The 25,249-nt window shown below is 45.8% G+C and overlaps 2 protein-coding genes across 6 annotated transcripts in view; one reads left to right on the top strand and one right to left on the bottom strand.

The window, feature by feature from the left end:
* Mgll (monoglyceride lipase) overlaps window positions 1–25,249 on the bottom strand; it is an 883,522-nt gene that overhangs the window by 433,783 nt on the left and 424,490 nt on the right. The gene's annotated exons all lie outside the window — the stretch shown is intronic.
* Window positions 1–25,249, top strand: part of Eefsec (eukaryotic elongation factor, selenocysteine-tRNA specific) — a 196,518-nt gene that overhangs the window by 84,935 nt on the left and 86,334 nt on the right. For all 5 annotated transcript variants that reach the window (XM_051203367.1, XM_051203366.1, XM_051203370.1 and 2 more), the window contains exons 3-4: window positions 6,795–6,891; window positions 9,607–9,771. In XM_051203367.1, coding sequence (XP_051059324.1) covers window positions 6,795–6,891; window positions 9,607–9,771 — 262 coding nt within the window. The remainder of the gene's footprint in view (window positions 1–6,794; window positions 6,892–9,606; window positions 9,772–25,249) is intronic.

Genomic DNA, 25,249 nt, shown 5'->3' with positions numbered 1-25,249 from the left:
TCTTAATTATTGGGTCATTCCCCCAACCTTTGTCTTGACTATTGTAGGAGGGCCCAGCCCACTGTAGGTGACACCATCCCTAGGCAAGTGGTCCTTAATTGCATAAGGAAGCTAACTAAGCATGAGCCTGGGAGATAATTCAGCTAGCAAGTAGCATTTCTCCATGGTATCTGCTTCTTGTTATTGCTTGAGTTCCTACTCTGATGTCCCTTGGTGAGGGATTATGGTCTGGAAATATAAGCCAGATAAATTTTTTTCCCCAAGTTGCTTTTAGTTATTTTTATCCCAGCAACAGAAAGGAAACTGGAACACTATGAAAAATAAATGTACACAATTGTGCTTATTTTAAAAAACAAAAACAAATTATAGACATAAGTTGCTGGATCCTTAATGACCCTCAGATAAGAACTGCGATTATTCCTACATCCAGAACCCTTTTTTCTGTTTTATATTTATTTTATTATTTTTAAAACAATCTTATTTTATGTACCAATCCCACTTCCCTCTTTCTCCCTTCTTCCCACTCCCCGCACCCTCTCCCCACCTTACCCCCATCACTCCTCATAGAGGGTGATGCCTCCCCTGGAGAATCATCAAAGTCTGTCACATCATCTGGGGCAGGACCAAGGCCCTCCCCTTTGTATCTAGGCTAAGCAAGGTATCCCTCCATAGGGAATGGACTCCAAAAAGCCAATTCAAACACTGGGGATAAATACTGGTTCCACTGACAGTGGCCCCATAAACTGTCCAAGCCACATAACTGTTACCCACATTCAGGAGGCCTAGTTCAGTCTTACACAGGTTCTCCAGCTGTCAGTCAGGAGTCAGTGAGCTTCCATTTGCTTGGGTCAGCTGTTTCTGTGGGTTCCCCAAACATGGTCTTGACTCCTTTGCTCATATTATCACTCCTTCCTCTCTACAACTGGACTCTAGAAGTTTGGCCCAGTGCTTAGCTGTAGATCTCTGCATCTGCTTCCATCATTTACTGGATGAAGGCTCTATAATGGCAATTAGGGTAGTCCTCAATCTGATTACAGGGGAAGGGCAGTTAAGGTACCCTCTCTGCTATTTGGATTTTTTTTTTTTTGGGGTGACACATCCAGAATCTTGTGTTTATTCCCTGGATAATACAGAACACTCGTGATGCACACAGTATCTAGCTAGATGTCCTCATTGTAGTACCTTATTCAGCCCTCTAAGTAATTGTGTCAGGGATTCTGCAATCACCTTAATAAGGAAACTCAGGCATAAGGGTAAATGAACACTATGCAATCATGGGAAGAAGATTCAGAAGCCTCACTCCAGAGCCTTGTGCTCCCTGACTCCATGATTCCTCACAAGGACACTAATCCCTCTGCTAGTTGGCATCACTTGTCCTTCAAAACCAGACTGGACAATGGGGCCCAGTGATACTCATGTAGCCTTGGCTAAGTACAAAACCATGAGTCCTCTGCCTTTTCTCTCTCCTTCTCTCTCAGGGAGGCCTATACAGTCCAGTTGTCCCACAGTCTCTACATAAGCGTTTCCAAACTGTCTGTATCTTAGCAGAACTGACTTGTTTTTGTCTCTTTAAAGAGAGCTCATATTCTTCCTTAAATGAGGTTATTTTAAAGTGTAGTTTCTCACCACCAAGCGTAAAAACAAACAAAGGCAGAATGGATGTTGTCTTACAGCTTGCCTCTTAGGAGTGCATGCTCAGATCCACTGCTGGTCTCCTCAACTGCAGTTTTCATTTCAGTTCTTGCATGTTCCAACTCTGGGATTTTTTTTTCTAACTGTTGTGTTAACTTTCCTAGGGTGATATAAACTATGTAACTACAAGAACAGTGAACACCTTTAAGGAGCTTGTATCACTGAAAGCCTACTCCCTGCATGAGTGACGCCTGGTGACACTGGGGCTCTCTGTGTGACTTGCAGTCAGCTCCACAATTTGACATCTCTCTCCTCAGAAGTCCTTAACACTTATTTAACCTAGGGGAAGGAAGGGCCCTGCCAATCTGAGTTCAGGGACTTCCTGACACTTCCCATTGTCTCCTTTCTAAATCTTAAGGAATCTGTCTACCTTTAGAACTTCCTGAGTCTTAATGAGCTTCACAGAAGATAAGTGTTTCAATTTGGAGGAAATTGCCACAGTATATCAACTGGTGTGTGTGTGTGTGTGTGTGTGTGTGTGTGTGTGTGTGTGTGTGTGTGTGTGTGTGTGTGTGTTGTTTGTTTTGTTGTTGGTTTGGTGGGGTTTTGTTTTGTTGTTTTGAGACAGTTTCTTATGTAGCCCGCCTATCCTGAAGCTCTTTCCATACACTAGGCTGTCTTTGAACCTACAGAGATCTGTACCAACTGTTTTACTTTCTCATTTGGTGGAATATTGTCATCTTTCCCAGTAGTTATTTATATAACTGATATAAAGTCTGGGAGGGCTACCTGTAAACGATGGTTCCTGTTAATTTTTTTCTGACATGTGGTCTCTTCTCTTTGTACATTGTGATGGGTAATTTGTTTGTCAGCTTGATGGATTGATAAGTGCTTAGAAGGTTAACATAACACATGTCTGGGTATATCTGTGATGGTATCTGCAGAGGCAATGAACTAAGGGGTAAAACCTCTCTGAATGTTGGCAGCACCATTCTGTAGGTGAGGGCCTAGATGGAATTAAAAGGAGAAAAGCCAGATATCATGAACATTTCTCTCTCTGTGTTCCTGACTGTCATGGGGTGACACTCTGCTCCACCATGGCATCCCCACTGTGATACTCTGAAACTCCAAGCCAGAATAAATCTTTTCTCTGTTGTTTGGCTCATACATTATATATCATAGCAAAAAAAAAAACAAAAAAACAAAAACAAACAAAAAAAAAACCCTTCCCCCTAAAAAACTGAACTATGTGCCTGTATAATAAATTTTTGATGGAACCTATGCATTTAGAATAATATAATGAGGTAGTTTTGAAAGTTACACACATCCTTACTATACTTTGTTACAGTTTGGTGACTTTTCTGAACAGATTGTGTAAAGTCGGTATTCTTTGTCATGGGGGGGCCTGAGGTCTCCACTCAGCTTAGAGATGATAGGGCAGATGTTTCCCTAGATGCCTGGATATAGGATGTTCCTTGTGGAGGAGGAGCTTCTATGTACATGGTGGGCAAAACTGTCAGTGTATTCTAGCAGGCAGTTTTGAATTGTGCCTTAGCTTTTACTTTCTGTTTACATAGAACCTCAAAGTTAGAGGTGAGGGCCCAGGTTCTTCTAGAGTCTCTCTTAAGCATGCAAGCCCTGTACCTGGAGTGACCTCAATTCTCAGGATTTGTCAGAGCTTTTCCAAGCTGGCAATGAGCATCTCATTTCTTAGCTTTTCCTGCTAAGCTTTTTAATTAGCTCATTGTTTGTCTGAACTGTTACCTCCCACCTCATTGTGTTATTGATCACTTCTCTTTATTTTCAACAGATGTCCTTAGGGAAAGGGCTTTTGCAAGAAGAAAATGAGCTGGTTATTGTCCTATCCTGGGTTCCTGTCTACCCTCATTGTAAAAACTGAGTGGGCAGGCAACAAAGGGAAGATAGAGAGAACTTCATTTTCCATACAGGAGTAATGCTTTAAACAGGAAAGTAAAACTTCAAATAAGAAGTAGATACTCTGGGACCCTCAGCAGCAGCTGCACCATGTCAACCAAGAGCTGTGGGGATCTCCATGCCCCTTAGCAGGCTTTCGGGTACAGCCCAGAGAAGTCAGTGGTGGTATGATGCCAGAACTCTCTGAGGGCTTCAGATGCCAAATCAAGAAAAGTTCCTTCAGGCCACATCTGTAGAAATCAGATTACCAATAGCAGCAGCAGAAGAGACATGTCTCTGGCATGTCTGGAAGGCTGGAGCCACAGGTCTCTGGAGCAGCAGGTCTTGAGGGCTGGAACAAATACCTTTCTGCAGCTGGAGCATGGAGTCTTGCAGGCTGAGTCAGGAATGAGTCTCCCTGTCTGAGTCAGAAGTCTGATTCAGTGTGTCTCAGCAGCATCTGTATCTGGCAAGTCTTGAAGGCAGTCTTCCTTTTCCAAAGAATACAACATCTGGGAACCCACCTACTGGCCAGAGCCAGCAACTGGTCTCTGAAGTCTTCATTCTTTTTCTCCTCTGATGTTCTGGCTAGTCTCTTTCCCCAGAACTTATTGGCTCAGATATACATTGACTGAACTGAGTGTGTGTACATGCAAAGATGGTGAAAAATGGGATCAGTCAAGTGACAGCTGTCAGACCTAGGAGGGGAAAGAGAAAGCTCAAACCTTATGCATATTTGCAATTAGATCACCTTCTCTCTCTCCTCTCCTTCCTCCCTGTTGTAGGGGAATGGGAGTAGAGATTGGGGAACTCTCCTTTGTCTTTTCATGTTTTCCTTGATGCTTTGAGCTTGCTTTCAGCTGCATGCCAGGGCCTTCATTTAGACTTCCATGAAGCCCTAGTCTCTGTCTCAAGCCATCCAGTCCATCACTACCAGCTGCCAGATACATTCCATTGTTAGAGATCCATTCTTGCATGGGTTCTGCTTTTTTTTTTTTCTGAACCTTTGCTGCCACGGCAGCCCCTGGGAAGTAGGCACCTGGTAGTCAGAAGTATAGCAGCCCTTGAGATTGATGCAAGGGCAGGGATCCCTTCAATGAATTCTGCGAGTGTCAAGCATAGCCCATCTCTGGATCCTTGCCTTTGGGGTTTTCCTACTCCTATTTAAAAGCCCTAAAGCAGGTCAGATACACATAGCCTTTCTGATGGGGTCTTCTAGGAAACTACCAGATAGGAAAATTGTGATATTTCTCTGGATCAAGTGCTTTGATAGAACTCAGACCTATTCTGCTGAACTGCAGAGCCTTGCAGACACTGAGTTTTTAGCATGATTGTGGTTTTCAAGGCCACTACAGAGTTGGAGGGTAGGTGGAACAAAACAGGTTAAAAATATCTATTTTTAATTTGTTCTCAGAAACCCAGTAATTTTTTAACTTTTCTTATTCAAGCCGGTGGTTAACTCCAGAGTTCTGGAAAAATTGGATCATTTCTGTTCATGCTTTTGTTGCTTCCATAAAGAGGCCCTTTACATGTACTTGTTCACCATTACTGTTGCCCTTTCAAGGTGTGTTCTGTCTGAGGTTCATAGCCTATGGATTCCTCCAAAGCCAAGACAAGTCTGTCTTTTGCCAGTATACCTGTTGCAGTATTACTTGCAATAACACTGAAAGCTCATAAATGAGAAACTTCCAAGGCAAGCATGTAAATTCTAGATTTCATACTATTGTGCAGTCAACAGCGATGAATAGGAGATCAGGAAGGCCATGTATGAAGAAGGGGTAGAATGCCAAGTTCCATGCTTAGAAGGTCTGTGTTTGGAGCTGGCTCTGAAGGGTATATCTAGTGTCTTGGAGTAAGGTAATGTGTCTCTCCAATCTTCATTTCCTCATCTATAACATGACAGAGCTATGATGGTGAGTTGGGGTATAAACAAAAGCGTTCATTGTCCCGCGCTACCGTCTCGCCAGCAAGAACGACGCGGCACACTCAGGATCCTTCTGCAGTAAAGCTTTAATGCATCTTGAGAGGGAGAGCATAAGCTTACAGAGCGGAGATGCCAAACATCCAAAACCCAACCCTTATATAGGTTTACAACCTTCGCCTCGGACGTCACCTCCTGATTGGCTGCAGCCCATCAGCCCATATGACGCCATGGGAGAGGCAGAGCCCAAGGGATGGAAAGTTACCCAGCGCCTGCGCACTAGCTTGTTTACCATTCGGTGCCTGCCGGATGCAGGCGCCATCTTGTAATGGAGAATGCAGGGACGGCTCCCTACAGTTCATGCCTAAGCTGTCATTGTGCTTTGTGATATGATGATAAATAAGATAGTAAGGTATGAAATTGCAGCCACAAATAAGAAATATCTGATGTAAGAGATTGAAAACATGGAAGTGGGGTATGTGGTGATGGATGAGAATGGCCCTCATAGGCTCATTTGTTTGAATACTTGGTCCCCAGTAGTTGGAACTATTTTGGAAGGATTAGGAAATGTGGTGTTGCTGAAGGAAGTGTGTCACTGAGGGCAGGCTTTGAGGTTTCAGAATACTCTTACCCTTCCCAGTCTCTCTTTCTCTCTGCCTCCTACTTGTGGATCAAGATGTGAGCTGTCACCTTTGCTCTGCTACCATGGACTCTAACCCTCTGAAACTGTAAACCCCAAATTAAACTCTTTCTACTATAAGTTGCCTTTTTCATGGTGTCTTATTGCAGCAATAGAACAGTAACTAAGCCAGGGGAATTCCTTGGCTCAAAGGCATGGAAAAGCTATGTAGCACAGTGAGGGGATTATAAACTAGTTTCCTAGTTTGTTTGTGTTTTTGTTTTTTCAAAGATGACTTAAGTAAGAGATTCTTCTCAGAGAGGCAAGGCTTGCTAGATGCAGCTTTAGGAACTTTGGGGTCACCATTAGTCCTGAGTTTCAGAGAGCCAGATTTTGTGAGTCTTTTTAAGGGCTTCTTGTATTCTAAGTCTTACCTAGGTCCCTGCTGCCTCCTGCGGAGGCTTAGAAGGAGTTGAATTCCTAGGTGAACCCCTTAGATCCTGGTGGCCAAAGATACAGCCTTTCTCGGGGGGGGGGGGGCTTCTTCATCACCTAGCAATTCAGAGCAGCCATGTCACTTTCCAGTACTAACCTGAAGGATGAAGAAAGGACACATGGCATGCTCAGTGCTATTGCAGCAGCTCCACAGGTCTGTGCTGGGTTGTGTTAACAACCTCCATGACTGTCACCATACTTGTTCTGTTTCAGATTCCGGGGTGCACCAATTATTCCTGTGGCAGCCAAGCCTGGCGGACCAGAGGCCCCTGAAACAGAAGCTCCCCAGGGCATTTCAGAACTCATTGAGGTAATGTCAGCTTGAATCCATGCTATCCTGTGCTCCAGCCCTGCTCAAGTAGCCTTCCATGCCTCCCTCTGCCTGAGAGGGAGGGAGAGGCAATCATAGCAAAAGGGTCTCCCATTTACTCTGATATCAGATTCCTCACCTCAGAAACTCCAAAACAGAGGCCATAGAACCCCTGGGAATTGGGCTGTACAGAACTCTTCCCACACACTGTGTCTTCTACTCTACTCTTTCTACCCCTTCTCTCATAGACAAAGTAGTGCCTACCAAGGTTACCAGTCCCTCAAGCCTCTCCCCTCACCCCTCATTGGAGACTTAGTCCTGTATAGCATATCTGATACCAAGGTCCATTCCTGTCCTTCAGACTGTATTGGTCTCTCCAGTCTGCTTGCAGCTGGAGCAACACAGTCTCCATCCTGATGGCCTCCACCGGATGAGTAGACATTTCATCCTGCAGAACTATGGGCTTAAGGCCCAGGCTATTCTTGCAGATTCAGTGGCAGTGGACAGAGACAGGGAACCCCGTCATCCAGGGGGGCCAGTGCCCTTTCCTTCTCATTGAGCAGAGAGCACAGGGCACAGAGCACAGTAGTGGTGCTCACCAGCTTGCCGGAGAATGGGGCTCCCATCAAGGCATCACCCCGGTGGTCCTGGTGAATACTGGTTTGTTCTTGTCCTTCCCCTTGTCTGGCAGTAACATCCAGGTCAGTCAGCAGACGGGAATGTGTACATGGTGGTCGAGATAGTGAAGTGAAAGAAGAAGGCAGTGAGAAGCTCAGACTCTGACATGGATGCAGGAGTTCTGTGCTAGACTGTGTGCTAGTGTTGCCCTACTACTGCTCTCTGACTGGACTCAGGAGATTTGTAGACATGGTCGCACACATCCTTAGAGGCTAAGACTAGAAGATAGGAAGTTTAAGGCCAGCATGCTTAGTGAGGTCTATCTCAAACAATAGGATTGCTGTAGCAGACAATTCATTTCATGCAGTGAACAGAGTTGCAGTACTGGGACGGTAATGGCACTGTCACAGAGATGCTGTGAGGCTGGCTAACTGAGTTATTTAGGGGTGATATGTTTACCACAACTCTGACATGATTTGGCATATTAGACCCCACACTTAAGTCTGCAGCATTTTCAACAGCTGGAAGGCTGAGGAAGAGTGAGTTCAGAGAAGTGAAATGACCTGCCCCAGTCACTTGGCAAGTTCATGGGCACATTCCCTCCTGAGACAGCTGATACATGGCCCTGATCTCATGTGGTGTCCTTGCCTGGGATGCAAGCTCCCAAGATTTTTCATCTATCCCCAGGTGTCACACTGGCCTCATCTGCCATGTATCCTCTTCCTCCTCATCAAGCACCCATGATAGCAAGTATGGAATGTCAGTTTCTCCTAGAGAAAGCACTTCCTCTTGAGAGGCCTCGTCTTCAGGTCTGAGTCTCCGCACCTATCACACCCCACCCCCATTGTATGAAACCAGTTGATACAGGCAATTCTGCTATTGTTACCTCTTTCTGTTGGGCCAGGATCACATTAAGTAGATCAAGCTGGTCTGGAACTTTGTGGGAACCCAAACTCAGACCAATGGCGAGAGTTTGTTGGGGTTGCCTACATCCAGATCTCCAGAGGTGAGTTTGCATGTGGCTGCCATAGGCCACACCAATGTTTTCTGGGAGAGGCTCTTTTTATTCCACCACTTCCAGAGAGTACAAATGTGGGACCCTGTGACAATTCAAACAAAATCCAGAAAAATATGATATGACAGATATTTGTATGTTTCTTTAAGGAGGGAGCCTTTGTAGAAATCTCAGACCAAGTCTGTTCTGAGTCTCTCCATTATTTTTTCAAAGAAATTGTTATCATGAGACAATGCTTTGAGAACATTTACTTCTGACCTGAATACTTGGACATAATTACCACTACTTCATGAAATCAGAAAGTGGAAAAGGCAAAGAGCAGTGTTCTGGTCTCTTTAAAAAAAAAAAAAAATACAGTGATTAACTCTGATGGCATCTCGAGCACATAAACGACCCGAGGAGCAGTGTTCAGGTGGTACTGTTGCATATGGAAGTCAGCCTTAAGGGAAGGTGGAAGGCCCAGACCACAGGAGCCTTAGGGCTGAGTTAACTTAGATCTGCATTTGTTAGGGCCTCACAGAGGCAGAAAGACTCCATAGCACAAGTGCAAACCTTGGCCTTGGACCTCAGGCATAGGCTGCTGCCCCTTCTACCCTCTCTCCTCGAGTTTTCCCTCACATGCCTTCCCCTCAAGCATGGTACCAGCTTCTGGAGATCTCTGTAAGTCCTCCATGACTTTGTGGGGTGGGAATAGGCAGCCATTTGTTAACACCAGGGAGTGGTCTATAGTGATAGTGAGGGGACTCAGCCATACAGGAGAGGCCACTGTAGAGGCCTGTCTCCTATGGGGGCCTGGGATTAGGGTGCAACATGGCAGACAAGGCCTATGTGGCACCTGAAAACTATATGAAGGATCTTGGAGTCTGCAGTTCAGGCAGGGACTCTACCTGAGAACTACAGATCAGATGTCCTATAGTAGCTACTTCCACAGCAGTGTGGAGGCCTCACCAAGTCCCTGTTCCCCCTCGCTGTGTTAAGTTGCAGTATTGGTCCTCTGATCTAAGCCAGTTTGCCAGGTGGCCCTGAAGGAATCCAGTGACATAGCTGTCACACTTGTAGTTATAGCAGCATTTTTTTTCCAGCTCTTGAAGTCCCAGATTTCCATCCCAGCAAGAGATCCCTCAGGACCGTTCCTTATGTCTGTGGACCACTGCTTCTCCATCAAGGGTCAAGGCACCGTGATGACTGGAACCATCCTCTCAGGCACTGTCAGCCTCGGTGACAGTGTGGAGATCCCTGCCCTCAAGGTCAGTCCTGCCTTGACTCTACATTGTCCCCCACAGCAGCAGGGGGGAAGACAAGCCCTTGGCCTCCAGAGCAGCAAAGTCTACTGGTCCTTTCCCAAGTCTTCTTTTCTACCTGAGAGCTGAGGTAGCTTGCTGCTCTGAGGCACCATCCACTGTTCAACCCTTCTGGCTTTGTAGTCTTCCTTCCTGTATTCTAGAACTACTGCTTTCCCTAGTCCCATAACAGTGACTTTGTGGTGGTAGCCCACATAAAAGGTTCCCAAGATAAAGATACTGAGTCTTCAGGGTTGAAGTGAGTTTTAAGAGCATGTGGCCAAGAAACTAGAGCATTGGGGTGAGATTGGGGTGAGAGTCTTAACTTTTCTGCATGTTGACAAGAAGTATGGTTGAACTGTCTCTATCCTTTTTACCCTAGGCTAGCCTTGAATTTTGATTCTCCTGCCTCAAGCTCCCCAGTGGTGAGATTATATGTGGTGTGTGTGTGTGTGTGTGTGTGTGTGTGTGTGTGTGTGTGTGTGTGTGTGTGTGTGTGTGCATGCAAGCCACTAAACCTGGCTTTAGAGCTCTAGGCACCTTTTTCTTAACTGTGAGAATCTTAAGTCCTTCATAGTTTCGGGCAGTCATTCACTATGTCAGAAATACCGATCACTGTGCATTCCCAGTGTCCACAGCAGGTGCCCTGCTTGTCCTTTGAATACCCTTAGGGAGAGTGGAGGGATAGGGTCTGTCTTCTTCTCCAGGTACCATGGCCTGGTTGGCCCTGATAGTGACATTATTTAGAAGGTGTTGAACTGAGCCAGCTACTAAAGAAGCCAAGGCTGGGGAACTCTCTCCATATGGTCCTCTCTCCAAAAGAAAAAGTAGGGGAGAGAATCTGACTAGAGCTTATTGGTGGAGTGCTTGCCTACCATAAGACCTTGCAGGGTGATCTGCCAATGTTTAAGCATGTATGAGCACCATGGTTCAGCCATGCTGACACATGAAGTAAGCATGTTACTGAGCAAGCAGGCCAAAATTCAGTGCTTGTTCTGAGCAAGAAAGGGCCATCTTATTCTTGCACCTTGTGTCATCTCTGGTTTATAACAGTGTGGTTGGGCCCAGGGAAGAGGCATTTTCTAGGGACAGGGATGGGTTTGGTGGCAGAGGGAAGAATTCCCTATGCAAGGAGATCCAACTGGAGAGAGAGAGCCTGAGTTTTTACAAATCCGGGACTCCATGGATGATGCAGTCAGAATGGGGTAGCAAGACCCTGTTCTTTCCTAAGAATAATTGTGGGAAAAAAAATCCCCTTCTCTTCCCCCAGTGTAGATATTTTTCTGATGATCATGTAAGTCAAAGCCATTTTAAGCCACAGATTAAAAGTATAGATTGTGTAGAATAAAGCATAAAATTATGAAAATAAACTAGAGTATTGTAGTTGGAAACTTTTATGTGTCCCATACAGACCCAAAGCCACTTATAAAATGATCACTCTGAGGCTTATATTAATTATAATTGTTTGGCCAATGGCTAGGGCATATTACTAACTAGCTCTCACAATTAAATTAATCCATTTCTACTAATCTGTGTATCACCACATTGTAACGTGTATAGGTTTTTCCGCCTGCCTCCGCCCGGTCTTGACCCGCCGCCATGCCGCCAGCCCCAAATAATACACAGAGACTCTGTATTTGATACAATGCTGTTGGCCCGGTTACTTGTTTCTTATCGGCTAGCTCTGCCTTAATTATTAACCCATTTCTGCTGATCTATGTATTTCTCTTACCGGGGAGCTGGCGGCATACTGCTCTCTTCAGGCTCTCCATCTTGGCTCCTCCTTCCTACCTCCTATTTCCTCCTTGTCTCCTAGTCCCTCCTATCTTCCTTTCCTATTGGCCAGCAGTGCTTTATTATTAACCAGTATGAGAAACATATACAGAATGACATATCCCATCACCACATGGCCATGGCTTACTGGTAATGCTCTGGCATCTTCCTCTTCCCTGACTGTATTTCTGTATCTTCCCTCTCTGTGTCTCTATTTGGATTTGCTGCCTACCTTTATTCTGTCTGGATATTGGCCAGATCATCTTCTTTATTAACCAATGGTAATGAAACACATTCATAGCATACAGGGCATTCCACATCAAAGTCCGTTTAACAAGAACAAGACTAAAGGTGTAATTATGTGCTAACTCTTATTTGGAACAGAAAGTAAGTTGATGCTAAATTCTGACCAGTTCCTGAGTTCAGCAAGGTAGACCTATAGGGCCCGCTTGATTAGTTCCTTCCATCCTGGGCAAAGACACATTGGTAGCTTGAGAGAGAAGATTAAAAAAGAAGTGTGGAAGAGGGCTCCATTGGACATTTAAGGGAGTAGAGAAGGCTTTTGATAGGGTCAGCAGCTGCAGGGCCAAGACCAAGGGCTTGGAGGGAAGATTAAAACCAACATTTAATTCTGGGTAGTCAGACAGACATTTGGGTTGGGGACATGTTCTGAAATCCCTAGCCACCTTTTTTTACCCTTTAAGGTGGAATTTGCCCATCTGAATCTTGACCTGTAGCTTCAGACATGTGACAGATGTTTAGCATTCCCATATGACTTATCAATAGAATCTTACTGCTTTTCCTGAAAAGCAGAACTTGTAAGTGATATATTTGGATAGTCAGCTAAGATTTTCAAACATGGTGTTGAGGATGCAGCCTTCTCTTATCTGCTTGAAGTGAGGTATGTGGAGAAAGGAACAAATCAAGGAAGAACAGTTAGGGCGTGGGTATTCCACAGCTTCTCGGACTGTCTAGACTGTTAAGGATAGTAAGATTAGGAGATGACTGTTGAGAAAGCACAGCTACAGTGGGGGTACCCTTTCATTGAAAACATTATGGTGTGCCTGGTGGACCCAGTCAAGCATCTCAGAAGGAACTGGAATGTAAGTGGACTTGTTGAAGAAGGGTGTGTGGGACCTTTCTTGTTTAATGGCACAGATTCCTGTGTTGCAAACATACCCCTACATGTCAGAGACTGTTGTACTAGCAATATCCTGGACAGGAAGGGGAAGGGGCAGAGACCAGACAAAAAAAAAAAAAAAAAAAAAAAGCTCTTGGGCTTGGATGCTGCATACAGAAAGTGATATTTCTTGGGTACCAAAGCATGCATGTATGTATGTATAACATATATACATACATACATACATATGAGGGGGGGGAGAATAAGTAAAAACTATGACAATTCTGAGCATAGAGCCAGAGAAGTGGGCCTGAAATGGTATCCTATCCCCAGGTAAGGCCTGCTGTGTGCCCAGAAGCTTTGTAGCCATGCTGCTATTCTCTGTAGGGGCCCTCATGGCTGCAAGTGCACATAAGCTTACCTCAGAGCCTGAGTCTTGGTCTATTATCCCTCCACTGTCTGTGATTGGTGCCCAGTGCCTGTCAAGCCTGTCAAGCAGGAAGGCATCATAAACCGTAGCCTTCTTCTGAAGCACAGTGCCATCCTTGTCAAATTTCACTAATAGATGCAGACACATCTGACCGCGTGAACTCCCTTGGAGGCAGGACAAAACCATTCCAAATAAACACTGCATTCCCCTGGCCATACCTTGGCCTGTTTCTGCTGCCATGTCCATTCCCAGCTGGGGCTGATTAGCTGAGTGACGAAATGTTGGGGAACTAGTAGTAAATGAAGGGGGGGAGGGGGAATCTCATTCAGATCCCAGAAAGTTTAAACAGCAAACATCCTGAGAATCACAGCTTTTTTCAGTTGTATCTTGGGTCTACAGGTGAGATTTTATTTGGGGATTGTAAGTGAGTCATATTCCTTTTGGTTATTGGCTACTGGGTTGTAATACCAGAAATTGTCAAAGTCTCAGACATAGGAAAGAACATGCTGGACCTTCAGAACACACCTGGCATTTTCCAGCTCTTTGGACCCAGGCAAATTAATCAGCCTCTCTGTGCTACACTGATTTAGTGCTGACAAGCTGTGTGCTTTCTTCTGGCCAAGGCTGTGTGGCAAGGGATTTGGGAGGATTGGGTAGTGTTTGGCAAGGCTTCTGCACTAGGAGTGGTCGTGTCTGAGTTGACATTTTTGGCTCTTTGCTGCCTCTTGGTATCACATGTGGAACTCTTGTGGATTCAGAGATAAGGACTACTCAAAGACTCACTGAAATGAGATGGACTTTGCACATAGCTCAGCCAAAGCTGGGATAATGGTGAGCTGCATTAGGAGCATTTTTAGATACTTAGTTTATGAAACATGCAGAGAGTCAGACTCTGATAGCATATTCATTCAAGTTGTCATGATCAGGTGTATTTATCCCCCAGAGAAGACTAGGAAAACTATCAACACTACAGGGCATTGTTGCTTTTGCCTTTGCCTTTGCTCTTAGAAATTGATCACACGATGGCTGAGATTATAACATCTGGGAAGAATAATTGTCCTCACTTCCAGAGACCTCTACTTCCTTCTACTATTATTTCTTTATTTAAATCTAAAAAAAAAAGAAAAGAAGAAAAAATGAGACAGGATCTCACTATGTAGCCATATGGCCTGAAACTCACTATGTAAACTGTGTGCTCTGCCTATCTCTGCCTTCTAAGCACTTGTATTAAAGTTTTGTGTCACCAAGCCTGGTTCTGTCTACCTTTCTTAGCTTAGCCTTAATGTATTCTGCTAAAAGTCCCTGAGGTCCTTTGTACTCTCAGAACTCTTCAGGTCTCTTCCCCTTTCAAGAGCTGCTCTCTGACCTGAGCCTGAAAGCACTCAGCGTGCTGTGGCAACATTTGTCTCTGAGTTTTTGTGTCCACTGATGCTGACCTCCTAACTGTCCATCTGTCCTCAAGACTAGACCCAGGGTTGGACCCTGTGAAATATGTGAAATAGGTGAAAAAGAACCTAGAGCAAATAATTGAGTTGGTCCATGTTTAGCGTCTCCTGGGGTTGTCTCCTCTTTGACGCAATGTCCTGATGCTTAATCAGTAAGCAAAGGTAAAGGTGGGCCCTGGGGTCACCATGTGGTCTTGTTTGGGAGGAGCAACTATCATGTGTCTAGGGCTAAACAGCTGCCTTACTGGGCCAGGCCCTGATCTAGGAAGCAGCTTGTTCTCTCTGTCTCTGTTTCTCTGTCTCTCTCTATGTATCTCTCTCTATCTCTCTATCTCCCTCCCTCCCTCCCTTCTTTCCTTCCTTTCTCTCTCTGTCTCTCTTTCTCTGATTTCCATCTAGCTTTAGAAGGCCTGTGCTGAAAAGCAGGCTTCCTGTGAATTTGATGCTTTCATGGGTTAGCTTTGTCAGTGGAGACTTGTGGAGTCTGTTCTCCAGGTCTGTATGTGCCTGGGGGTGCCAGATGCACGGGCGTGGAGGCCCTTGCTCGCCCCGGTGGAGCAGCAGAGCAGGAGAGAGACGGTGGTAGAAATTGAGACAGTTGTGGCTGGGGGGAGGGCTGTGTGGCTGCCCATTGAGCAGATCAGTCCTTGCTTGTTGACCATTCTGCCCTGTCTGTGCCCATGGATAGGTTCCTCACACCCACTGAGGCCACTGCCACCACTTCTTTACCTCACCCTGCCTCCTGCTCCACTTTTTACCCCACCTAGCATTGACAGACAGACCTTGAACAAACAACTGCCTGTGTCCAGTTCTCTGACCTGCTCAGCTGTCTAGACCCATGATCTCCAGTGTAAAGCCTGCAGACTCTCATGGCACGGAAGATTTTAAGATTCCCTGAGACTGCCACTTCAGCCTCAATGTCATACCTAGAGCCTCTCAGGATTGCCTGCTGCTCCCAGTGTAGTAGCCTTAAGTGAAGTAGGAACAGAGTCAGTCCTGTCAGTAGATCAGGGAAGTCCCTCTGCAGATCTAACTCAGCTCTGTGCTATAAAGCCTATTCTCCACCTTTCTACTTTGCCCCCTTCAAACCTGAGATGTCATACTCCTATGGTTAATCCCTAATGCTGCTCTTTCCCAGAGAGCCAATCTGATGGGTTAGAGTTCCCTTCACCTGTCAGTGAGAGAAAGTTGAAGTGGATTCCTGGAGCTTGGGAAGCTAAGCCCAGAAAGCCAGCCTTTCTCCTCCTTCAGACATTAGACATGGAAGATCATAAGTCTTCAGCTGCCAGCTCTACAGAGTCTTCAGCTGCCAGCTCTACAGAGGCACAAGAAAGATGAGAGAAGCAAGAAGAGGGCCATAGAAGTGGAGACTGAGCCCTACAGGCCTCTGGGAACCTCAGGATGGGCTTTGTGAGAGCCCTATCTCAATCCAGCCAGAAGCACCCTGAGTGGCAGGAGCAGAGGCTTCTCTTCGACTGTCAGCAGTGTAAGCCCAAGCTTGTCACTGTGGCCGAGGTGTGTTAAGAGTAGTTTGTCCCTGCCAGTCTGGTCCCACAGTCGTGCCAGCCCCCAAACAACACACTGAGACATTGTATTTGATATAATGCTGTTGGCCAGTTACTAGGTTTTTATCTGCTGACTTTGTCTTAAATATTAACCCATTTCTATTAATCTAAATATTCTCACTTGGTCTTATCTTATAGGAGAGAGGGGCTGGCATTCTGTTCTCTGTGCCCTCCATCTTGGAACTCCTCCCTCCTACTTCCTCTCTCCTCCTAGTCTCCTCATCCTGCCTATCTTGCTTTCCTATTGGCCAATAGTGCTTTATTCATTAACCAATAAGAGAAACATATTTACAGAACAACATCTCCCATCATCTCCTCTTTCTTGTCTAAAATAAAAGAAGGGTTTTAACCTTAAAATAGTAAAATATATCACAAAACAGTTATCAAATAAGAACCATAGTTAGCAATGTTTAGTCCCTTAACGTTTAGCAAGATTTAAAGAAAATATTCTATTATCTGTCTTATCTTTGTGAGTCTAAAGTCTTATATGTAATTTATCTTTAATCTTAACTAAGGAAAACTATAACCATAACTCTCTGTCTTCAATTCCTTCAAAGACCACTCTAGAATTGACAGAGACAACTTACTGCCTGGTCAGTCACCTGAAGTTCTTCTGTAATCTTCCATCTTCAGCCCATAGGCCATAGTGTGTCTGGCAGACTCTTCAGCAAAGCAGGAAAGTTTAAACTGTCCACCTGTATTGCCAGTTTGTCAGTTACTTTTCTCTGTGTCCTGCAGAATGTCTGGCAGACTCTTCCATGAAGCATGAATCCTGTAGCAATGTCCATCTAGGATCAGCAGTCATTTTTCTGTGGGTCCTGCATGTCTAATTTATATAGCATAAAGTCAAATAGTCCAGACAAGAGCAGTATTTTGTTCAAATGGCTAGTCTTGCCATATAAGAAGTAAACTTCATAATGCGTTTCTTTGATGTCATGGGGATCCTAAGAAGACACAGAAATCTTGGCTGTATTTTTTTTTTTTTTTTCATTTTTTGAGACAGGATTTCTGTGTAACTTTTATCTGTCTTGGAATTAACTCTGTATACCAGGTTTATTTTGAGATCAGAGATCTGCTTGCCTTTGTCTCCTGAGGCATGTGCCACCATATTCAGCTACTCTCTGTCTTTTTAAAACCATTTTATTCTTTTTCTCTCCCAAGCCTACATATATTTTAAAACACACTGTAAACCTTTAGAGGCTTTTCTTAATCTGAATCTGTCTTTATTGTAAAACTTTATCTTTTTTTGGCCACCAGTCTTTTATCTGGCAAACAACCACATTGCTAAAATGAAAGCCACAATTGTTTCGGCCGCGGTCTATCCAAGATGGCGGCAGGTACTTTTACCGCCAGAACTGAGAGCTCTGTTCACCGCCTTGGTCTACACTGCCATCCAGCAGCATGCTGCCGGCTTGTAGATATGGTCACTGCCATTGCCAGCTCTCGTACACACCTAAGTTGTTAGCAGAGCTCTTTAAAAGCATAGCGGGTTTTTTTTTTTTTTTTTTTTTTTTGTGCCACTTATGCTGAGTCAGGAAACCTCCCTTAAAGGAGCCGCACAAATCTTTGCTTGTCTCTAGTCCAACCGAGAAAAATGCTGTTACCAAGAAGTCTTGCTTGACTTCGTTCTTTTGTTTATAAAACCATTTCTTAAGCTTTTTTAAAGTTTTAAGTAGAAGTTCTTATTAGCCACGTTGAAGGCACCATTATGTTAAGAGTAGTTTTTCCCTGCACGTCTGGTCCCACAGTCGTGCCAGCCCCAAATAACACACTGAGACATTGTATTTGATATAATGGCCAGTGCTGACTTTGTCTTAAATATTAACCCATTTCTATTAATCTAAATATTCTTATCTTACTGGAGAGAGGGGCTGGTGTTCTGCTCTCTTTGTCCTCCATCTTGGAACTCCTCCCTACTACCTCCCTCTCCTCCTTGTCTCCTCATCCCACCTATCTTGCTTTCCTATTGGCCAACAGTGCTTTATTCATTAACTAATAAGAGAAACATATTTACAGAATGACATCTCCCATCAGAGGTGAGTTAGGTGTTCTGACTGGGTGGCTGCAGTACATGAGCACCCTAGAGCTGCAGGGCTTTCGGAGAGTCCTCCAAGAGAGCTGAGTTATGTCGATAGAAATAGAGGAGCTGCTGGGCAGGAAAATGGGATGTGGCGACCTACTTTACAGATCAGGCTTTAGACACATATGGACTGTATTTGAGGCTTTTTCCTTATCATGGGACAGTGACATCACATTACAGAGCCGTTGTCTTCTTGGTTAGTCCACCATAACTTGACACGATCTACACAGTATGCCTGCCAAAGGGCTTTGTGTAGGGCTGGCTGTCTCGATCATTGTTATTATCTCTGTCTCTGCCATGAACTTCACATATAACTCTGAATCTTGTCTCTTCCACTCCATAATCCTTTTTGCATGGTCCTTAGAGAATTTGCAGCTCAGGTATTGATCTGAGCTTTATAAACCATATAATCCAGGACATGCTGGCTCTTATGACCTTCCCTTCTTCTGTCTTAGGGCTATGAATCACATTTGTGGTGAAGTTAGCAGGGCTTAGCAGGGCTTGACTGAGGATGGACAATGACAGGTGAGGGCAGAGATTAATCTCAGGAGGCAAGTGGCAGGAAGGAAGGGTCTCTACTGTCACCAAAAGTTGCATTCAGTGTTTTACATAAGTTTTGTTCCTGTGGAAATCCTGAAGACTTTCTCACCCCTCTATCCCAAAACACTATCACACCATATCAGCCTGAGTGCCAGCTGCAGTTTGACACAGTGGTACCAACATGTATCTCCATGGAGGCCACATCCCTCCGGTGATGTGTTGGGTAGGTCTTCCCTTCTTCTGGCCACAGTTTTGTGTCCCTCAGGTACAGTGCTGAGGTCCACAGTACTCCTAGGGAGGCTTGAATGCTCAGATGCTATGGCTGATATAGGAACTTTATGGGGCTGATCTAGTTGGAACCTCATGTTCTCATCTCAGCTTATGTTTGGTGACTCCTAGAGGCAGTGGATTCAGAAGTGGAGCTGTGATTTGGCCTGATGCTAGGAGAAAGCCCAGAGAGGATAGAGTTATTTAAATTGCTTCCTGGGCACCAGGCTGTGTTCTGAAGCCACACAGATTCCTAGTGGGCCATTAGCAGCAATCGAGGACAGTGGTATTGCCCTGAAACACCCCACTAGCCCTTGGCCTATCTTTTGGTCAAGATAAAATAGATATGGGCACTGAAGTCATCTCAAGGGCAATCAGCAGGGACCTCCATGTATGCTCTGGCAGGATGCATGTTCTTTACTCTGCAGGAGCTCCCAATAGGTAGGAAGTTCAGTTGTAAAGCTGTTGGAGCTGGCTTCAACTTAAAGAGCCAGCTAGAAGTCTTGGGGCTACCTACAGTCATTCTCTTCTTGGGCTATGGGGGCTTGGCCCTACAACTGTGGGTCTGTCTACCCTGTTCTCTTAGGGGTTGAGTGCACATGGTTCTGTGCAGGGAGAGTCACACCTGGGCCAAGATCCCAGTACAGGAGATGGGGCAGCTACAACCTGGATATTTTTGGGAGGGACACGCCTGGAGCAGCCCATTCACAGAACTACCTACAAGGGCTGGTTTATGCCCAGCCCCATGGGCTTGAGAGTCCCATTGGGTCCCAGTCTTGTTGCTAGTCCTCCAAATTATCTATGGACTTATCTGAGACCACAGATAAAACCAAACTTCCAAAGCAGATAGTGCCTTCCCGTGAGAGCCCTGTCTAGGTGGACTGGGAGACATGTGCAGGTCTAGCCATCCCCTGCCTCTCTACAGTCTGAGTTCACACTTTGTACCACCCTTACTACTGAAGGGCAGTGTGTAAGAGGGGTCAGAGCTTGCAGAACCATGTTGCCTGGCTTATACTTCCTACATGGGCAGGTACTTCCTCTGTTTGCTATAAAGTGAGGAGAATATGTCACCATCCTCAGGTAAGAATGTGAGAATTGCATGACTGTTCTAATTTACTTTTCTGTTGCTGTGATAAAACACTGACCAAAAGCAACTTGGGGGAGAGAGGATTTATTTGGCTTGCAAGTTACTGCCCATTATCAGAGGAAGCCATAGTAGGGGCTTGAAGCAGAAACCTAAGAGAAACACTGCTTACTGGCTTGTTTCCCCTAGCTTGTGTGTTAACATTTTGTTTTTTGTTTTCTGTTTCTTGTACATACAATGTAGGCTCTACTGCCCGAGGGTGACACTATCTTCTGTGGGATAGGCCCTCCCACATCAATCAGCAATTAAGAAAATGTCCCACAAACATGCCCACGGACCAATCTGATGGAGATGATTCCTCAGTTGAGGTTCCCTCTTCTCCAGTATAGGTTTGTATCGAGTTGACAGAAACTATGCAGGTCCCATGCATGAACCTCAATGCCTCAATTAGGTCGGTGCTGCCATCATTGGCACCACAGGATGCTCTGGCTTCTGCTATCCCCTGTAATCATTGGGCTTCACCCAGTAGATGCCTGTTCAGCAGATGGGTGGCAGAAGAGTCTAGTCACTTCAAGTGGATTTGTCTTATGGCGGCTACCTGTTGTTGGTTGTGTATCAGCCTGAGTAGCCTCGCAGACTTGCAGAGTGGCCATTGTGTCTGCATGTCCTACAAGACAAGGTCCCTGTTCTGTATAGGCTTTAAGTGGGACTGAGTCCATTTTGTTTCTAGGTCAAGAGAGTGATTTAATCAGAAATCCCATTCAGGAAGGGCTGTGCTGGTATAGCTGGGCATTGTGCCCTGCCAGAACACAGCATCCAGGTCCCAAGCATGCATTCTATTGTTGGAACACAGGTGAGTCATTCCTCTGTAGTCCAGGCTACTTTCTGATGAGGACAGCATCCAGATGGGCCTGAAGGCACTTGTCCTTTTCACCTTTGTTTCCTTCCCATGTAAGGAAGGTGGCCAAGAAAGCTCTGACTCAGGCTGGGCCACAGTGGATACAAGCTCACCATAACCTTTCCACCATAGCCTTGGGGCCACCATGCCCTCATTCAGCCATGGCGAATGACATGTGTCACAAAGGAAAATGTGAGTTGCCAGTTCTACAATCTGGCATCTGAAATAGGTTCTCTGTTTGGAAGTGAGTGACAGCCAGGGGTTGGAGACCAGATAGAAGTAGTCTTAGTACAGTTTTGGCCGTTAGCCATCTAGTGCTGGACTGTGCTCAGTACAGGCATGATGCTGTGTGACGTCTAGTAGCATCTGGTCTGTGCAGTCTCCAGCCACCTTTCTGTAATGGAAGCAAGCTCTGGTTTCAGTGGGCAGTGTAGCCTGGTATGGTCTAAGTAATTACTCTGGTTGCCCATATGAAGCCAGTGCTTCCCTCCCCAGATGTCACTGCCCTATCTTATGTTAGGTGTGGGCCACTGAGTATAATCAATCCTGGGGAGACTGCAGCAGATGGAGTGTCTCTTATCCCTTATGTGGGAAACTAGTCTTGTGCCTTAGATATATGCACTGTTGCTGAACCAGGAGGAGGGCAGTGGCACCCTGTCCAGCTTCACAAGTGAGTGGTGCCTAAAGTAGCTGGTGAGGCTCTCTTAGCAGCAGACTAGGAGCTGGGCTGCTTGGTAGATTATGACTGTCAAAGAGCAGAAACAGGAAGGGGCTTATCTGGAAGGCCAGTAGAGGGGGCTCCAGGGAAGCTGAGTCAGGAAGTAGACTCTAGAGAGCTGTTCTGGGTCCATATGGTCTCTGGGCTTTTGAGCACTTGTGCTTCTCCTAGGCTCCCTTTGTCACAGATAGCCTGTGACCACACTTGCCCTTCAGGAAGGCCTACCCTATGTATGTAGAGTAAATCCCACAAACAGGAGCATTACTGCTGTCCTCTCCTGGTATGTGAGGCTTAGCAGGCCCTACGCCAACACTTTTTGCATGTAGGAACAGCAGGGCCTGTGCTTGTAAAAACTCAGTCACATCACAGTTGCCTGAATTCCAGTCAGCAGGAGTCAAAGAATGGGTGTCTCTGATAGTGAGATGCCCTAAGGCAATGGTTCTCAACCTTTGGGTTGTGACCCATTTGGAGGGTTGAACAACCTTTTCACAGGGTTTGACTAAGACCATCAGATGTTTAATTATGATTCAAAACAGCAAAATTACAGTTATGAAGTATCAACAAAATAATTTTATAGTTGAAAGTCACTACAACATGAGGAATTGTATTAAAGGGTCACAGCTTTAGGAAGGTTGAGGAGCACTGGTCTAAGGAGATTCTTACCAACTGGTTTAGGAGAGGTGGGCTCTAAAGTGGGTCTGACCTGGTACCTGTGCCTATATTATGCCTGTACAACCTAATGACTTAACCTCAGCCCCCTGTCTGCAGAGAGGAGGAGTCCGGAACTGTGTTTGCTTTGCAGGTCTACGGTGGACACTGAAAAGAAGGAATGATTTTATTCGGTGTCCACAGTGTTCATTCATTCAACACACTGTGAATACTAGCTGTGTGCAGGAGCCATGCCAAGTCACAGCTGTTCTTAAAAGTTCAGTGCAAGGGACTGAGTGACTTATTGAAGTGATAGTGGACAGTGAGTCTGGGCTTGCCTAGTGGGCCCCTAAGCCATCAGCACATAGCTGTGGCACAGCCTCTTCCTGGGTTGGCTGTTCAGTATGTGGGCAGGAGAGCTGTCTTTGAGAATAGTCTAGAAGTCTTACATGATTCAAGGGATTTGGCCACTCAGTGATCCCTGGAAAGAGGCTCGGCTCAACCAGGAGGGTCCCATGTCCCCGGAAGTACTTATTAGGCTAGCACACCCTTACTTCATCTTGGGGAATCAGCATGATGGCTAGGGGCAAGAGGGAGCTGCTGGCCCTTTCCAACACAGTCCATCTGGCTACCCTTACAGCCTGGGTTCAGTCCCTCCCTACCTGGTTTCACTCTGGGGCTCAGCTGTGACCTTTGTTTTTCTCCTTAAAGGAAAGTTGGGTGTTTCCTGTGTGTGTGTAAAGTCAATGGCCCACTTAAACTGAATACTTACATTCTTTCTTTAAGAATAAAAATAAAACAACAATAAAAGCACTGTAAACATTGCTGTAATTATTCACAGGCTTTGACTTGTAATAATCATAGGGAGCAGGCAAGTGAGATGCCTTATTAAAGTAGAGACACTTGCCTGCTTTTGTTTGAAGTTTTGTAAAATACTCCTTTATAACATATTCCTGTAAAGACTAAATTCTGTCCATTCAGAGTTTGGGGATTTTTTTTGTCCTTTTCAGAATATTTAAATGAGCTGACTCTGGGCAAGGGTCACTCAGGAGTCTGGTCCTGCCTTGTGGGTCCCTGAACTGTCAGCACACAGCTGTGGCATAGCCTCTTCCTGGGTTTGCTGTTCAGGAATAATGTTTGTGAAGACATCAAATATGGCAGTGGTGCTGAGGACCAATGGTGCTGCGTTGGTACACACTAACCTCACTGCTGGCTTCACTGCCTAGCACATATGCACAGAAGTCTTCAAAGTGAAGCAAGCATCTGAAGTTTGAGGGAACAGAGACTTCTGAGGGGAGACTGAGCTGCTGAAGCCAGGCTTACAGGACCTCCAAGCTAATTGTGGGTTTCACGCTGAGAGGAGTTCAAGGTATTGGGGACCATGGGAGAGCAGCAGCCCAGTCAGCCTTAAAAGTATTGAGAAGGTGGTCTTGCCAGGACTTAGTGAAGGACAGAGCTTAGGAATGGTGAGGGAGAGACAAGCTATAGTGACCCCAGACCTCTGGCCTGAGGTACTGTTGGGTAACAGTAACCTTGCTAAGATTGAGGTCCCCAAAGGTCTGGAAATCAGTGGGGCTTATAGTCAGGGCTATGACTTGGGTTTCAACAAAGTATAGGTGGTTGGGGACCCCCCACACACACACACTTGGTGGGTTCTAGGATGCAAACTAACAGACAAGTTTGCAGCTCAAAGTTTGAGGTAGTTTTGTATCCATCAGTCAATCCAAGCTTTGTATTGGGGCCTCTAGCATGAAAGATCAAGAAAGTTTAAAAAACATAGCCATAGAGGACCCACAAGGGTTGCTTCTGATATCTCAGGCACCCAGGCATTTCTTGTTCTTGCCTTAGGCGCTATCCCCATTCTGAAAGGTAAGGGGGTGCTTCTAGGGACCCCCAAGAGAGGCAACTCTTGCCTTCTAGGGCCAGGTAATGGAGAGGGCTTCCTCTCCTGCTTCCCAGCCTCCTGCCTCTTTCTCTGCTGCTGTGAAACAAACCGGGGTGCTTGGGCGGAAGGTCAGGAGTTTAAAAGCTTGTTTGATTCAAGACTGGGGTAAGAGACAGGAGGGGAGTGCGCTGGTTTTATATGTGGATCCTAGTATTTTCTTTTGAGCTGGGGCGGAGAATGGAGGGGCAGGGAGGGAAGGCAGGCTGCCAGAGGGAACTTTGCCAAGCAGAGCACTGCTAATGCAAACCATACGGCCTGCGGCCTGCGGGCGGGCGGGCAAGCAACAGGGCCCATCTCCTGGCCTGCTTAATGCAGTCCTTGCAGGCAGGCAGGCAGGCAGGCAGGCAGCCTGGGCAGCAAGGCTGCTTAACCCTTCATGTACTGAGACAAGAGCAGGTCTTTCCAACTCAACATGTGACCATTTCTGTCCTTAGCCCCAGGCAGTAAGAAGGTTTAGCTGCAACCTTAGCTCCCACCCACTGGGTGCCAGTAGTATTCCTTATCCCATTTGTGATAGCCCAAAGTCCCTCCAGCATTCTGGGAGGGGAGAGCAGTTCAGTCAGCCTTAAAAGTATGGAGGAAATGGCCTTACCACCGCTTAGTGAAGGGTAGAGCTTAGGAATGGTGAGGGAGAGACATGCTATAAGTGACCCCAGACCTCTGGCCTAAGGTACTGTTGGGTAATAGTACCCTTGCTAAAAATGAGATCCCCAAAGGTCTGGAAATAAGTAATGGGGTTGGGGAAAACCATGGTGGACAGCCATAGGTCTAGAGCAGATACTTTCCAGCCAACAATCCCCCTGGGAAAGCTGGGAAAGCCTGTTCTAGAGTGTTGCAGGGATGAATAGTGTGGATCAGCAGTTGCACTGCCAGAAGGGAAGCCAGATATGCACAGGGCTACAGACCCAGTGTTCACCATTGACTGCCCACAT

This window comes from Phodopus roborovskii, unplaced genomic scaffold, assembly GCF_943737965.1.
Source record: "Phodopus roborovskii unplaced genomic scaffold, PHOROB, whole genome shotgun sequence".
Lineage (NCBI taxonomy): Eukaryota > Metazoa > Chordata > Mammalia > Rodentia > Cricetidae > Phodopus > Phodopus roborovskii.
This window is presented reverse-complemented; position numbering and strand designations above follow the sequence as displayed.